General features: G+C 32.5%; 1 protein-coding gene across 5 annotated transcripts in view; it reads right to left on the reverse strand.

Annotated features, from left to right (window-relative positions):
• Positions 1–17,704, reverse strand: part of NIPBL (NIPBL cohesin loading factor) — a 209,768-nt gene that overhangs the window by 87,209 nt on the left and 104,855 nt on the right. For 4 of the 5 annotated variants that reach the window (XM_025270602.3, XM_044932727.2, XM_006059556.4 and 1 more), the window contains exons 7-10: positions 13,909–14,069; positions 12,919–13,015; positions 8,984–9,610; positions 1,994–3,619 (exon numbers count right to left, since the gene is read on the reverse strand). In XM_025270602.3, the coding sequence (XP_025126387.1) occupies positions 1,994–3,619; positions 8,984–9,610; positions 12,919–13,015; positions 13,909–14,069 (2,511 nt within the window). The remainder of the gene's footprint in view (positions 1–1,993; positions 3,620–8,983; positions 9,611–12,918; positions 13,016–13,908; positions 14,070–17,704) is intronic. The other variant, XM_006059558.4, reaches the window with a different exon arrangement.

The following is a 17,704-nucleotide window of genomic DNA, read 5'->3' on the forward strand; positions in this document are numbered from 1 at the left end:
CCAAGAGAAATAATACAGCAGTTACTAATTAGGAACTACATTCATTTCTTGATATTTAGTTATAAGGATTCTTTGTTAGAACAGAGTTTAGAAAAGCAGGCTGGCATAAATAAGCTGACAGAGGGGCAGGGAGAAAAAGATGGTCCAGATCAAGGGGACAAGAGGGTACCACTTTCCATCTTTCCATCTGACTCTTCTATAATTGTATAAATATACTCTTTAGTTTATATATATAAGCCACTCTCAAACTCTCAGTGAAAATTAATAAAGACAATCTCTATCTAAAAGAAAACAATTTTGGTGCTAGCCACTATACTGCAACAACCTCTTTTACATAAACAATTCTGAAAAGATGCATTCAAGTTAAATACTAAAGACTATTCATTTATTAAAGCTAAGACTTTAATTTTTATAGGTCTCACAGCCATAACTTAAAATTTGAAAGCTTCACTTAAACTAGTACAAATATTAGTGATTCAGAGGCAATCTTTTTTCATTTTTGAAAGACAAAACCAAATAACTGACAGTGAGAAAGTAAACATATGAGAAGACAAGAATAAAAACAGATTAGTCTTAACAAGTTATTTCTTTGAATAAAGAGTTCTTAGTAATAATACTATGTTTTCAATTAACGTTTTTTGATAGAAAAGACACAACAGCATTTTACAAAGATAATAAGCAATACACCTTCTATATCTCCTAATACATCACATGTAGTTATACAACACAACATTCTGTGATGATGCAAATGTCCTATGTGTTAATAACATCAGCACTTGCCATATTTGGCTACTGGGGATGTAAATTTTTAAATTTTATATAGTTTGAAGTAAATAGCCTAAAGAGGCTATTAACTATCATATTGGACAGCACAACTCTATAGAGTTTCATGTATTTATTAATAAGTAGAAATCTAGGTTCTTAATGACCTTCTTTCATAGGATGTGAACTTAAAAATCAAACAAAGAATCACTTCTGTTACCTTAAAAACTATATCCCAACCTATTTACATTGTACAGGCTAAATAAGTCTAACCACATAGCATCATCAAATTTTACATAAATACATAAAAGAGTATACAAAACCCACAAAATTATATTTTCTGTACAAACTGCTACTGTATTTTCAGCACTTGACTTTTCTTTTCCTCCTGGAAACAATACTATTTATGTAACTAGAGAATTTAACTCAGAAACCATGCAAAAACCCCCCAAAAAAACCCAGAACAGAAAATAAAAACACATCCAAACAAATTAAAAACACCAGAAATGTTTAAAACTGATGATTTAACCCAATTTAAGACATAAACACCATTCCCTATTATTCTTCCATAGAAAAGACCAAAGCTCTGTATTTAAAAAAATAAAACATTAACTAATTATCTTCTCCATAAAAAGATGAAATAACCTTTTACACAACTTTTTAAACTATATACACTCAAACCATTAATTAATGAATAATTAATTCTTTAATAATTAATAACTTATAATATATATTAATATATATTAAAAGACATTTAATATTCTTAAAAGAATTTGTAATATAGACTTTTGTATATGATATAGCTTTACTGAGACTTTAGAAATTAAATTCAGTCAATTTATTACCTCACTACAGAATGGATTATCTCTACAGTCAAAATAACTTTTTAAAAAGTTGTTAAATACACCTATGTTAATCATGCATTCTAATCATTCACTTGATTAGCAAGCAACTTTCACAACTGCTGAAATAAACAGCAAAAGGAACTTTTCTCTGTGAACCAACAGTAAAAGTCACAACTATGGTGAGTAGTAGAGGTGGGAGAGAAAGAATTTTCAATGAGAACTTTTTGTCTATGTTACCACAAACAATTCACTGTTGTTTTATATTGTTTTCTTTTCATGCAGTACTGTTTCAATTTTTCTAAATTTCCATTTTTAAATCCATAGTAAACCTAGAACTTAAAAGAAAACTCACTAGAATACAGATGACATCGAGTAAGTATTCTTACCTTTATTTGATTTTGATGGTTTATTCTTGATAGGTTTAAGGGAACTTCTTGATTTATCCTCTCTATCTTTAATAAGTTTTTGAACATCATCCAAAGACAGTTTTTGCAGGACAACTACAGGCTTAGCTCCTTTATTTAGATCTTCAACTAATCCCATTTTTTCTACTTTGTCTTTCTGCTCTCCTTTCATTTCCATTTTCTTTGTCTCCTGAGTAATATTGCCATCTTTATCCCTCTTGATTTTTGGAATGACAAAATTTTTCAACGCACCAGACCTGCCCCCCAACAAATAACTTGGAAATTCTGCCTTATTATCAGGGTGCGTTTTATTACTGTCTACTTTACTCTTGTTACCCTCTGTCCTTCTGTCATCCTTACTATTTGGCGATTTAAAACCAGGCTTATCAGGTCTTGATTTATTAGAATCTCCTTGTTTAACACGAGGACTGTCAGGTCTTGACTTTTGTTCCCCAGAAGATGGTCTTTCCCTTGAGTCCCCTGATTCATGTCTGTGTTTTCTTTCTAGTTTATCAGGTTTTGAACCATCAGATTTTATGCCATGGTCATTTCTACTAGAGGATCTCAATGTTTCTGGTCTTCGAACCCTAGATTGATCCCCTCGATGTCGTTCAGATTCACTCCTATCATCTGACTTTTGTTTACTGTCATGATCACGTCTTAGTGACTCAGAGATGGATCGCCCATCAGGTCTCTGCTTTAAGGCTTCAGCTCTTTCTGATTTTAACCGAGGTGAATCAGATTTAATGTCCTGTTTATGTTTAGACATTTCAGGTTTTTTCTCTGTTGATGGCTTTCCAGAATCCCTCCTATTTTCATGTCTATGTTTCGGTGTTTCAGGCCGACCCTCATTTTTTTGCTTTGGAGTTTCAGGTCGGCCCTCACCTTTCTGCTTTGGAGTTTCAGGCCGTCCATCACCCTTTTGTTTGGGGGTTTCAGGACGCCCATCACTCTTTTGTTTTGGAGTTTCAGGTCGGCTTTCACCCTTTTGCTTTGGGGTTTCGGGTCTTGATTTTGTTGTTTCTGATCTGCCATTATTTTGTTTGTTGTCATTTGGTTTTGTGTCCGGCAGTCTATTTTCATTTTGTTTAGGCTCGGCTGTGGTGCTCTCATTTTGTCTGGATTCAATCATTCTGTTCTCATTCTGTTTAGGTTCTTCTGTTGGTACCTCAATTTTAGTTTCTAACTTAGTTTCACTAGATTTTGTCTCTACCAATCTGTTTTCATTTGGTTTAGACTCTGCCAATCTACTTTCATTCTGTTTCACTTCACTCTTTAAAAGCTCAGGATCAGACTTTTTTTTAGGAGTCTCAGGATGGTTTTCTGGCGTAGATTTAAGATTTCCAATAATATCTTCCTGAAGAACAGAAATAGGTGCGTCATTACATTGTTTGATTTCTTCAGGCTTTTTTATGGAGTCTGAATCCTGAGTTATAGAGGCCTGAGAGTCCACTCTTCCTGCCTGATGAAGATCAATGCTAACCATTAATGCTGGCCTTGACCCATTTCCCGTAGAACCCGTCTCCTGAGAAGCTGGTCTATTACCTCCTGTAGCACCCCCAGCCTCCTGTGGGTAAGAATCTTGTTTTCTTTTTTTCAAAGGCTTATCTGAAATTCAAAGATAAATATTCAGTATCAGTAATAGACATATATTCTTATCTTATTAAAAACCATATGGACTTTGACTATTTTAAAGTCACACTTTAAAAAAATGTGGTGAATGCAAATGTCAATATGCATATATAAAATAGTAGGCATGAATGGCATAATACTTTTAAACCAAGGTTTGAGGAAATATTCACATCTGCTGTACCTCAAGAAATTTTTGTGACTAGAGTAAAAAGATAATTTAAACTGCTAATCTAATAAAAACTACAAAGAACCCCAAAATGCCAACATACAAAACAGGGTGCTTTTGCCACATGTAAGGAAAGTATGAAAAAGAATAAAACCCAAAAGAAAACAGAAATCATGTCACTGAAAAAAAAAAGTATATGAGAAAAGAGAGTAAAAAAAAGAACGTAATAGGTATGAAGCTTTGACCCAGGATTCAAATTCTTCAAGGTGTCAACAGCACAAATGTAATTTAAAAGCTAATGCACAGTTCATAAAATATATAACATGATAGAGCCTTGAGACTTTGCCTTAATGATACTTGCTGAATTGTCTGGCTATTTTAACAGTTATTTTTAATTTTTTTTAGGACCATCTTTATACTCTCTTATAGTATTCATTAATATGATAAAGTATTATTTAAGAAAAAGAGGATCAAACTGTGAAAAGTCAAAATTACCAGTAAAAACAACCCCTTAAATATGACAGAACCAAGTTCCGGGGGGGGGGAACATTTTTAATAGTAATGATGATTTTATACATCAAAATTCCATCATTTTGTTTTCAAAACATGAAGCAGCAGCCACTTACAGTTTATAATCTAATCAAATATTACTAAAATTTATTTTAGATGTTTGCCAGTAATTTTTTTTTAAATTTTATTTTATTTTTAAACTTTACATAATTGTATTAGTTTTGCCAAATATCAAAAGAACTAATCATTCTGCTTTTTCAGTTATTCAGAAGTCAAATCTATCACTACATTTTCTCCATTTGCAAAGTAACTACATGATGATGATAATAAATTATGTTATCATTAAACTGTTTTCCCTAGTTAAAACTAACCTGGCAGAAACTTGTATGAAGCTTTTTGTATCAGTATCTAAGGAAAAAAGCACTCAGAATACTAATTTAAAGAATTTTGCGTCTGACTGTTCTGCCATACAAAACAACTTTTATATCTTGTCAAAGGGCACACCAAATAATTACCTCAAAAACAGGATGCTTTATAACCTTATACTTATCCCTTAAACTTTTATAAGCATTTAGAAAAAAAAAAATCTAAGCATCTAGAAATTTAAATGAGCATAATCCAAGATTTTTATATTTTTCAATGAAATATGCTTTATGAAAGCCATTAAAATGGTAACCTAAGAATCTAAGAATTATTGACATAGATCTCAAGCATCTGGAGACCTCTCTTAAGAGATGTGTGGCTCATCCTTTTACTAATATGAACAATCTGTCTTTTAGAAAAACATTAAAACATCATTAAGGCTAAATTTTAAAAGATTACAAAATACTTAAGCATTTGCACATGAGTGATGTGTTAAGTTTGGGGAAGAACTTATAATTTTTTCTACAATGCATAAAATATTGCTAAATACAAAGTTTTAATTTTTGAACTACTGAAGGGTACTTCACCTCTTCTGTAAAACCCAGAACAATTTCATTACTACTGCAAAGATTCGTGGATATGTTAAAAGCATGCAGACTCTGATTCACTCAATCTGATTCAGCTCCACCAAGAACTTATTCCTGTAAAGTGGCTCTGAATCCACACAGGTCACTTTTGTCTATTCACTTTCATTATCAGTCTTCACTACATGACCTTCACCTAATGAATGAAAGCCATCTCTATTAAGAATAATTTTAATATTTGCAACACCTGTAAGCTTTCTAAAGAACTGGAATTAGTAAGTTACGGTATTAAACTTTAGGTATTCCCGAAGAAAATGCATGTGAAAACATATCTTAATTTTGAGACCAACATTTGTCATCTTGATGCTGATATTTTGAAAATAAGATCTGACCCTTACAGAAACGGTAAACTCAATTATGCTTATAAGAAACAAACTATACCACCTGCCTAAGTCTACTACAAGTGATAACTGAAAACACTTAAAGCAAAACAAGCAGAGCAACTGTACACAGAGTAGCTAATTATAAAAAAAAGAAAACACCCCATCCCTAAACCAAAGTACAGGCTAAGTGACTAATTGTCCTATTCCTGTCCCAAATCCCAGTCTCTTATTTCAAATGGCAATGGGTAATAATTTACTTCTAATAAGGGTTACAGTGCAAGAATATTTTAACATCATAAAAAACATTAGTGAAGCTAGGCCATTCCTTAAACTTGCTAACATGGAAAGTGGACCTTCGGAAAAGATGAAACAGGCAAAGATGAACAAAGAAACCCCCTCTTTAACAACAGAAAGCAGGTATTTTCAGCACATGGAGATATTAATGTCTATGACAGCTCATCCCAGAAGCAAAGAAAAATAGCCCTTTAAAATTAATTTATGTAATTAAAGATGTTAAAAGGTTGAGCAAAAGACTGAGAAGAAGGTCCTTTAGGAATATTATAAAATATTAGGTTGCACAGAATTAACCTGTCGGTGTATGTAAAACTATCCAAAGAAGACAGAACAGGCCAAAGGAACATGAATATACAGCAGCCAGAAAAGCATCTTCTGTGTGTGGAACAGCAGTGTATTAAGTTATACCACAGCCTATGTGAAATATTTCTAAGAGTATTCTGTCCCTTTTCTTGAATTCCACAATTATCAAAACAATCTTGTTTGCTGAACTTTCTAATCTTATTCATAAGGTAAAGGTTTCTGACTTCTGGTCAACTGAGGGGAATGCTTCATTCATTCATTTATAACAAACAAATATGATGGGAAACAAGCTCATAACCTAGAGCAGAGCTCTGAGCAAAACCACGTAGACCAGACAAGTAGTCTTCTTTGTTCCTACTACCAGCAATAAAAGTTATAAAAAAGTACTCAGTGCCAAGCCTCAGAATACAGTAAATACCAATTTTACAATATAGTCCTAGGATGTAGCAGTAACTAGTGATAAATTCATTCAATACTTCTTTGAAGTATTTCATCTCTCACGGGATACCACTTTAGAAAACTTTAATTTATGACCTCAACTACAAACTTAGAGCAATATACCAAACCTTTAATCTTTTCAAAATCTTAATATAACTTTATATATAAAACACTATCTCATTACAAAATTCAGAAATTGAATACAAAATGACGAGATTTAAATCAAAGGTGTCAGCTAGTACCTAAATTCCAAACTTTTTCAAATAAAGTCATGGGGACATGGCTCTCAGAAGGCTAGAGATGATGGCATTAATATAAGGTCAGCGAAATCTGCATAACCAATTTGAGAAAAATCATCTAAATCAAACTGAAAATCAGACAGTTCATCTTTTCCCTTAAATCCTTATAGAACCAGCTGCCTCTGTAAGGTAGCTTACATTATTTCAAATTGTAAGTCAATTGTGGTCACTCAGCTTTTCAAATATCTTTGTTTTAGTCACAGCATCACAGATGACAGAGAAGATGGATAATAAAAATTTAAATATACGTAACAAGTTTTAGGAAGAACAGTATTCTGTTTTTTGATTTTATTTTCCCAAAGAAAAGTTAGCAGTCTAAAATGCTTGCTAACATGCAACTAGTATTTTACTATCCTTATTTCCATTCAGTTTTTAAAAGTAAAAACTATGGTTTCAACAAATAGGATATAGTAAAAGTTAAAAAAAGTAAGGAAAAAAGCTCACCATTTTCTCTGCTTTCGTTCCAACAATTAAGTCATTAAAAAAGAATCGTACTCTTTTTAAAAGAATGCAATTTTTAAAAACACAAATTAAAATGTCATGCAAAAGTTCTCAAGGCAACTAATATTTCTTGGCAAAGAAATTACAACAGCACATGTTTTTTTACAAAACTGTCACAGGATTCAGGAAATGGAATAAGGTAATATTATCAAGAATAGCTGAATAATATTGCTCTCTTCACTTGATATGCATATACTTTTATGAGAGGCTGGAGGAAAAGATACATTTTGGAACCTATAGAATTGTTTCCTGAACCCCAAACTACTAAGCAAAGAGAAAAAGGGCAAGTGACACTTTATTTCATCTTTAATGTCTATGATCTGCTAGTTAAAAAAAAAGTTTCCGAGTCAATAAAATGAAGACTTCTACCAATTTTTTTATCTGCATCTACCTGTGATTTCTGCACTTAGCAAAGATGGTAATGTAACAATTACCAAGTACAGTTTATTCTTCCAGTAACATTAAAACAGCTGTCATGATAGGCAGGAAACATAGTATGATCTTTGCATGTTTCTCAATATAGGTACAGAATGATCTACAAGTGATCCTGTCACATGATGAGCAAGATCATATATAAAAATGACTTCAAGTCAACATCAAGAAGTTTTGTTTTATAATGACCAAAGAGAAACTAGAAGAACTATAACTAAATCTAGAATATTTAACTATAAAATTAAACCAAAGTATTCTTTGGTTTGGATGGTCAAATATGTAAATGCACCTACTGTAGAGACATAAAATTTATAAATAACTTTAACTACTGATTTATTAGTCTCTCTCAAAATTTTCAAGAGATTTTAAACATAATGTTCACCAAACCAAACAACTAAGAACTTAACAGGATTTACTTTCACTATAATTTTTTATAAAGCACAAAAAGAAAGTCCATAAACTCACAGAACAGGTGTCTTGTAAATTCATCCTAATACACCAGTCAGACAAAAGGGAACACTTAACTATAATCACCAACAAAAGATCCTTAATTCTTATTGCTATTTAATACTAACTTAAAATCCTTTCTTAATTTTTTTACTTAAAAAAATTCACATTGAGATGACAAAATTATAAACCAAGGGAAAAATCTAACTGCATAACAAACATACACACAATTTTTCCTTAAAAGCACTGATTCAAAATAATCTATAGTGGTTAACCTTGATTAGGTAGAAAAAAGGTAAAGATGCAAAATTATGTTAACATAAATTTGTGGAAACAATCATTTTGGAAGATGAACACAGATAAAATCATTTGATATATAATAGGTGATAGACCTATTTGGTTTTACAGAATTACCAAATCTCAGATAGTTCTTTCAAATAAAAAATGAAATTAAGAATTTCATTCTGAAGGATGAGCATTAGTAACAAAACCACAATTGAGAAACATTAAAAATCATAAAATATAATAAGAAAAAAGACATAATATTAAAAACGTGTTAGGACATTATATAATTATATATTCACCAAGGGTATGAAGTGATAGTAATGAGATTATTTTACCTTTATCTTGAACTTCTTTTGAAAAACGCTCCCTTTCAATAGCTGATTCTCTCTCTATTCGTTCAATTTCAGCCAATGCATCCAATTCCACTTCATCATATATAGGTCCCTGTTGTGATACCTGTTGCTGATTCAGTACCACAGAAGTCTGGGGCTGTTTTGTAGCAACTGAAGTGTTCTGTTGTAAAACAGGCACTTGATTTGCTGGAAGGAATGCTGTTTGTTCTTGCTGCGACAAACACTGAGCAGCATTTAGTGGGCGGTTTACATCCTGTGGAGTAATGGGTGTTTTTGAAGTCTGTCCTGGGTACTGCACATTAAAAGGAATATCATTTTCTGAAACATTGCTATTTTCCATACCAGAAAGCATATCCTCTTGCTGGTCCATGTCTGAAGACCTTACACGAGTAAGTCTTAACGTAAGTTTAGTAGAGTCCTTGGATGGAGAGCTAATGATATCATACATTGCAGCCTTCTCATTCTGGTCTTTTTCATCTTTGCCTAATTTCATTTTCTTTTGCTTCTTTTGCTTTCTTTCTGGAGAATCTAACAAGATGTCTGGTGGAACATCTCGAGGTGATGAACAAGGTAGAGACTGAGACTGCAGGATTAAAGATGGTCTTGATCCTAGAAAAACAATTCAACAGGAATGAACAGTTGTGCTAGTTTTATATTTTCAGACATGTGATACATTAAATAAGCAACAATATAGTACTGCTAGAAAAAATGTAAAGTATTTCATCTGGCTACTTATTTACAGAGTATGAAAGCCTAACGATATGTCCCCATGGTCTTTCAGCTTGTTGCTAGATGACTCAGGTCTGAATTAAAGAATGGGTTTTCATCTTCCAGATCAGTATTATCTTTATTTTTTCACCTAAAAAGTATAAGTACTTAGCTTGAAAACATCAAAAGAGTTCACTATTTCTAAAGATGCAACACAAATATTTTAAGACTGATAATCTCTATACTCTCACTTACTATCTAGAAAAACTGACATGTCTAAAGCAAGAATAAGTCTGTCAAATTACAAAAAGGTTACAAATTAATCCTAGAGACTACACTCACAGGAATACTTAATGGTATAAGAAAAAGGAAGTGGGAAAAATTACAGGGATCAGTCTTCACTTATTTAACAAATTGGTGGTAAAGTATTAACTTATACCTTTATGTGGTTGTCTCTTTTTCCCTCACTTAACACCATTTACATACACTCTCTTCAGCTTGCTAATCCTCCTTTTATTAGAAAAATATGCAGGTTGAGCAAATTTCAATGCTCAATAAAACATGTTCAGCCCAGAGTCCATTAAATTAAACACTATATAAGGAAATGCTAAAAATAAGCTAAACAAATGGGAAAATTTTTTGTTAACAAGTTTCAATGGTGAAAAATTGTATTGACATGCTTTAGAAACAAATGTATAACTGTATCTGAATAGTATATACATTACTTGTCAATTAGACTACTTATAAAAATTTTAAAAGACCATGAGAAATAATAAAAATCAGTCAAGGTAAAAGTGCTTTATAGAATGAACTTAAACCTAGGCTTGTCTTAAACTGTTTCAGTGTTTTTACTACAAATGTTAGTTTGAAGTTACATCAAAGATACACTGATTTCAGATGGAGCTTTTATGGAGACATTAAAAAGAAATGAAACTAACACTCTGGGACCACTTATTTTGTGCCAGAGCTTGTGCAAAGTACTTTGCACATCAATTCATTTAAATGATTTACAACAATCTTGATGAGTATTATAACTATTTTGCAGAAACTAACACGACATTTATAGAGATTAAGAAATTTTCCCAATATTAAGTAGCTAGCAAACCAAAAATTTAAACCCAGATCTAATGTGTGAATTATAATACATCATATTGTCTTTTCACTTAAAATTTATCTGTCAAATTATATATATTTTAGAACAAACTTTAAATTCCAAAAATTAATCTAAAAATCAAACTAGGCTTACTGAAGATGCATTCAACATTCAAAACTAGTTGGAAAACAACCACATGAGCAGAAATAGAGGCTTCTGAGGAGGAGTTAGTGAGCTTAATTGTTCTACTTTTCTTCTCTTTCTATCTAAAGTTATCTATCCATCTAACCATCCATTTATTCATCTATCCACCCTCAAGAGTTACAGGGAAAATGGTCTCATTATCCAGAATAACCAGCTATTCCACTGCTACTCTCCTCCCTGGCAGTCTAAATATTTCTCACTCTGAAAATACCTGTAAATTTGTACCTAACTTTGACACCTAACCTACAAACGGAGTTGGAAGTTGTTCTCTTTTTCACAAACTGGGTTATTTTAATCCCTGAAAATTCATAGAATTAAAGAATTAGAATGGCTCAAAATTCTAATTATTGAATTAGAATTATTGAATTAGAATGGCTCATAAAAGTTCAGCTTTCACCTCATGAAGGATATCCCAAAATCAAAGACCTGGAACATAAACTATGAAAAAGAAATTTTTACAGTGAGGTAGCCCAGTCCATGTTTTAGATGGCCACAACTAGAAATTCTCATGAATAGTTAAAATTTATTATCAGCTATACTGCAATTAATTAAAAGCGAATTCTCTAAAGTGGATATGATATTCTCCTTCAACAAAATAGGATGTTTTAAGTTTTTCTTTTTAAGTTTGGACTTTAGTTTTAAGTCTTTTTTTTAAACTAAGACTTATTTATTTTTGACCATGCTGGCTCTTTCTTGTTGCACAGGCTTTTCTGAGGTTGTGACAAGCAGGGGCTACTCTTCGGTGGTGGTGTACAGGCGTCTTTTGTTGCAGAGCATGGCCTCTAGGACGCACAGGCCTCAGTTACACCTTGCAGACTCCATAGAGTGTGGGCTCAGTAGGTGTGGTGCTTGGGCTTAGCTGCCCCACTGTATGTGGGATCTTCCAGATGTGGGATCAAACACTGCCAATGCAGTGTCTCCTGCATTTGCAGGCAGATTCTTCCAAGACTGAGCCACTGAGGAAGCCCAGTTTTAAGTATTTTTTAAAATAGCTCAAACCTGGATTTAAATTCAGAATTTTGTGACTTTACTATGCACAAAAGACCACACAAGGTTCTTTGGGAATTAGAAGATACAGAAAATCAAATTCATGTTCATAAATAAGTTTTTAGAAAAAATATAAACATCTTAGAGACACTAGGAGAGAGTCCATAGAAGATCAGCCATTTAACTTAGAACTTAAAGAATTAATATGATTTTAATAAGCAGAAATAAAGTAGATGTATGAGATCAAGTGAAGTAATTCACATAGAACAGGCCAGATTTTGATAAATGACTATCTAAGAAGTGAGAGAAGATTAAGACAATTCAGGATTGAAATATCATTAAGATCAACAAAAATGGCAGAAAGAACATCAAGAAAAATTTTGAACATGAATTTGAAATATCAGCTAGATGTGAAGAGGTTTGTCTGGAATGAAAAATTACAACTTGAGAGATAGAACTGGAACCAAAGACATTGATTTTGGAGTCCTGTTCACAAAAATAACCAATGCTACTACCAGAACTGAGTAAAACAGTCAAGGAAAAAAGTAAAACAGAAGATAAAAATATAATGATAGAAATCTTGAGAAATGAGAGAACAAAGAGCTAATGAAGGGGAAAATGACAATGAAAAAACAAGGAAAGCAGGTGGATTCACTACAAAATAAGTTTTGGAGGCCAAGGAGAGAAAGAGCAATAATTTCAAATATTTAAGAAATATTAAAAGGATTATGGTTTGAAAAGATCATTGGATAATCAGTAAGAATGATACTACATATATCTGAAAACAGTAAGTACAGGTTCCTTTTTTTCCTACAATAAATGAAAAGTTATAAAGAATAATTTTTTGGTACCTGCATTAAGAAGTTTGAATTCTTTTCTCAACTTGAAATATGAAAAATTAAGAAAATTTTAGTTACAATGATACCTTTTGGAGTCCCATCACTTCCAGCAGGGGAACATACTGGCTGTGGAGACCTCAAGGGAAAAGACGCAGCATTCCTCATTGTTGAAGAATCTCCATCCTAAGAACAGAGTATAACAGTTATACCTGGAATAATGGAAGAGGCTTTATAGAAATCTTAAAGAGAACCAATAAAAGACATAAATTACTGACAGGTAAAGTGTTGGTATTCAAAAGCATAATTCTTCTGCACTTTCCTGTTTTCTTCGTGGTATATCTTAGAAGAATTGAAACTGTATCCAAAACAATCAACAGCCTAAGCATGGCAATGAATAAGAAAACTGGTATTACTGGTATGCTCCATTTTTGTTTACTATTTTCTACAACAGGAGCTCTGAATATCCTACTAGGTCATAAATGTAAATGTCTTGAAGGCAGAGTCCAATGTCATCTTTGTTCAACTTAAATACATGTAACATGTGATAATACCACCAAACAAATAACAAATCTCTAGTATGTGTATTATTTCTATAACATTAACATAACATTAAATTTCAGGGAAAAATGGTTTTTACAAGTCTTAGAGGGAAAAAGAGCTAAGTACTAATATATAAAGGCTCATAAGAAGACATCTTTGTGTGAGCAAATACTTTAAGATGAAGTATGATTTCATAAGGACCTAAACCTCTAGACCACAGGTTGGCAAACTTTTTCTATAAAGAGACAGATAATGCACAAGTTTTCTGGGTCATACACAGTTTGTCTCATAAAGTTACTTGTTGCTGTTGTTCTCTTAAACTATGAAAATCATTCTTAGTTTGTGGATCAGACTACTGGCGAGTTTAGCAAACCCTTCTCTAGATTAAGCTCTAGGAGTACAGCTAAATTCTAAGACGTAGTATAACCTGCAAAAAAAGACAGATTTCCTTTATATTATAGATTTGAAATAGTGGGTTATGAGACAAATATTAGAACTATTTCATTACCTTAATGATAACTAATATGATTACATACGTCACTACTTATCCTGTGCACCATGTGTAGGTAGTCGTCACTTGAGCCATGTCTAGGATTATCAGCATGATGATTAGCAGAATTGCCAGACAACGAACCAGAAACTTTATTATCATGTAGGTTTCTCAAACCACCTGCAACAATGGGACTTGATACCGATGCTGAAATTAATAAGAATTTTAAAAAAGATTTATAAAAATAAACTGGTAAAATTCTTAGAGGATAGTAACAATAATTGTTCACAAGTAATACTTTAGTCTTCATAAATTACAAAGACTAATATAATAAGCTGGCTGACTATACACAGCTTGATCAAATCTTAACACTGTGCCACAAGTCATTCAGACTGATTTCTGAAAAGAAATAAGATATTAGATATGGTTGAAGCTCTCCATATACCTGCATATGCCTCTCCTTTATTTTCTTCCTCTTATTCACTAAAAGCAAGTGCTACTATTGAACTTAAGAGTTCACTCTACCTATGAATATCTTTATAGCTTTGCTATAAATGAATATATTCCTAAATAACACATTATTGCTTAGCACATTATATAAATGGTATATGTATATATTCTTCTATAACACTTCAATTTCAATATTGTGTTGAAATGTATCTATTTTTATATATGTCGTTTTATTTTAAATAAATAATGACATACATTACTTCTTTAGTCTGCTACATAATGCACACATTTTATCCAGACTTATGTTAGTAGTTTAGATTGCTTGAATATTTTTGTCATCATAAACAATGTTGTAATGTATTATGTATTCTTATAATGACTTATAAATGTGTCTAGGAGTGAAATTGCTGAATATTCCTGTTTTTAACCCTTGCTAAATATTAACAAATAGTTTTCCAAATTATTTATGACCACTCTACTAGTAATAGACAAGTGTTCTTGCTGCTCTATATTCTTGCCAACGATTTTCATCAATCTGAAGATGAGAAATGTCTCTGATGGTTACTTTGTGTTTCTTTCCTTCAACAGTAGTGAAGCCAAGCATCTTTTCATGTGTATTACACATTCAGATTCCCTACTTAACACAAAATCATAAAAATTACTCTCTGAAATTTTCTTTCAAGAGTTTCATAGTTTTGTTTTTTCATACTTAGGTCTTTAGTTCTAGTAAAATTAGAATATCCTTTCCATGAATGCTTAGTAGAACTTGAGATGGAACTGTCTGAACATGCTTTATACCCTCCCCCAGTTATAAAAGAGACAGATTTTGAAGAACTGAGGGAGATTTTAAACAGAAATAGATATTGTCAAACTGCTCTCTAAAACGGTTCTACCAATTTATATCCCTATGAAGACTGTATGAAGTTTGAATTTCCCTGCACACTAAAACATGTTCACTAATCTGATAGTTATAATAAAATTTTATTTCAATTTAATTTTGATTAACATTTCTTTAATTGTGAACCAGGTTGAACATATTAAACCTTTCTGCATCCAATTTGTTTTTCTTTTTCAGTAAATTATTTACTTCTTTAGTCAATTTACCTGTCTTTACTTGTTCTCTCCTCTTATACAGAAATTTGTGATTAATCTGTCTTTTCCCCCATTTCTAGAATACAGTCCTACTTAGAAAGGCCTTCTTGACCCTTGGTGAGTAAGTGAAAGTCGCTCAGTTGTGTCTGACTCTTTGTGACCCCATGAACTATACAGTTCGTGGAATTCTCCAGACCAGAATACTGGAGTGAGTAGCTGTTCCCTTCTCCAGGGGATCTTCCCAACCCAGGGATCCTGCATTGCAGGTGGATTCTTTACCAGCTGAGCCACAAGGGAAGCCCAAGAATACTGGAGTGGGTAGCCTATCCCTTCTCCAGCAGATCTTCCCAACCCAGGGATCGAACCCAGGTCTCCTGCATTGCAGGCAGATTCTTTACAGTTGAGCTACCAGGGAAGCCCATTTCTTGACCTAACATTACCCAAAATTCACCCCCATGTTTTCTTCTTATAGTTTCATGAGTCAAAATACAAACAAACATGTAAACTGTTTATCCACCTAGAACATTTTTCCTCTAAATGATCTAAGAATCAACTAAAATTTCAAAATGCCTAGCCAACCTATCCAACATGATTTACTAAACGATCCACTATTACATACTGATGCAAGATACCATCTTAGAATGACAGAATTGGAAAGAGAATCACTAATGGATGGTAAACCCTTTAGGATAAAGATTAATAGGAAATAGAGTTATGTGATCTCAAAGTATAATCTGACAGATTACTTACTAATTGCAAAGGAAAAATTATGTTCATTATAAAAGAAGTGGTTACCACCTAAATATTACTAATAACAAAGCCACTTGTGATTATAAGTCTTCTGATATGATGCAATATGAAGTGCACATTACTTTAGTATCCTTGCCAAAAATATAAAACTAGAAATTAATAGAGCCTTTACTGATAACTTCCAGTTGGTAGGAAACAACTGGTATATGAATATATGAGCAAATCAAACAACACAATAGGAAACAGTGAAGGTCTAGAATATGTGATACTCTACCACAAAGGTAGCACAGAATTTCTAAAAAAAAAAACCAGAAATTACTGTCATGGAGAGAGGCTATAGGACCAAATAGATTTTTAAAAGAGTCAAAAGAGATGTAAAAACCAAGTGCAATGTGTGAGAAACTAGATTAGATCATATATGGGGGAAAAAGGTTATAAAAGATGTATCTGGGGCATCTGGTGAAAACAATATAGACTGGATATCAAATGACACTACAGAAATGTTCTCAGTATTTTTAGGGGCAAATTATTACACTTGGTATTTATAAAGGAGAACTTTGCCTTCTTAGCAAATGTAATTAAGGACAGAGAGGCAGAATGCCTATTGGTAAAATGGTCCACTGTGCTATTCTCTAGTTTTCCACATGAAAACTTTTCAAGTTTATAAGAATTTTAAATGTTATCTTTCACAAATTCTAAGTTCCCACAGACATCTGCCTTACTTCTGGAATCTTTTTTGTTCCATTTACCTATCTGTTTCTTACTACATTAAATTTTTTTCTTTTAATTTTGATATCTATTTGAGGCTAATCTCTGAATATTATTTTTAGTTTCTCAAGTATCTAAACATTTCCAAGAAATGACTAATTACTGAATAGGCCCTCAAACTATGTATATATTTTTTGATTTTGTGATTTCAACTTATTCTTTTGAAAAAGCTGGGTTTATCTCCTTATAACGTGACAACAGTATTTACAGTAAAAACTCATTTTTTTTTCCTACACATATATATGTGGATATTTCTGCAGGAAGCAAACGTGTTCTGTCAACGTTTCTCCTCTTTTTAATTACATTTAAAATGATCCTCATAACTTTGGCATGTGTGTGTGTGTTAGCTGCTCAGTCATGTCCGACTCTTTGCAACCCCATGGACTTTGGTCTGTCAGGCTGCTCTGTCCATGGGATTCTCCAGCCAAGAATACTGGAGTGGGTTGCCATTTCCTTCTCCAGGTAACTTTGGCATCCCAGAGTAAAACAGTAAAATTTCACAAACATCAAGAGCCAGTATATACGCATACTTCTGTTTGTACTCACACTAAATCCTATAATTTTGGAGGTGTCTATTTCAAAGGTGTGATTGATTGCCTCCAAGTTTTTCCCTGAGTTACTATATGAAATAAGCTCAACCCAGTATTTCATTATCTAGTTTGGAAAACCAGAATCTGGATGTTTCAACAGATGACCCCAAGTTAAAACTTTGTAAGATACTGACTCCATGCATAATAAAAAACTAAGAATACAAACAGGAACTAAAGACTGATTGTGACTGT

Source organism: Bubalus bubalis, chromosome 19, assembly GCF_019923935.1.
Source record: "Bubalus bubalis isolate 160015118507 breed Murrah chromosome 19, NDDB_SH_1, whole genome shotgun sequence".
In the NCBI taxonomy this organism is placed as follows: Eukaryota; Metazoa; Chordata; class Mammalia; order Artiodactyla; family Bovidae; genus Bubalus; species Bubalus bubalis.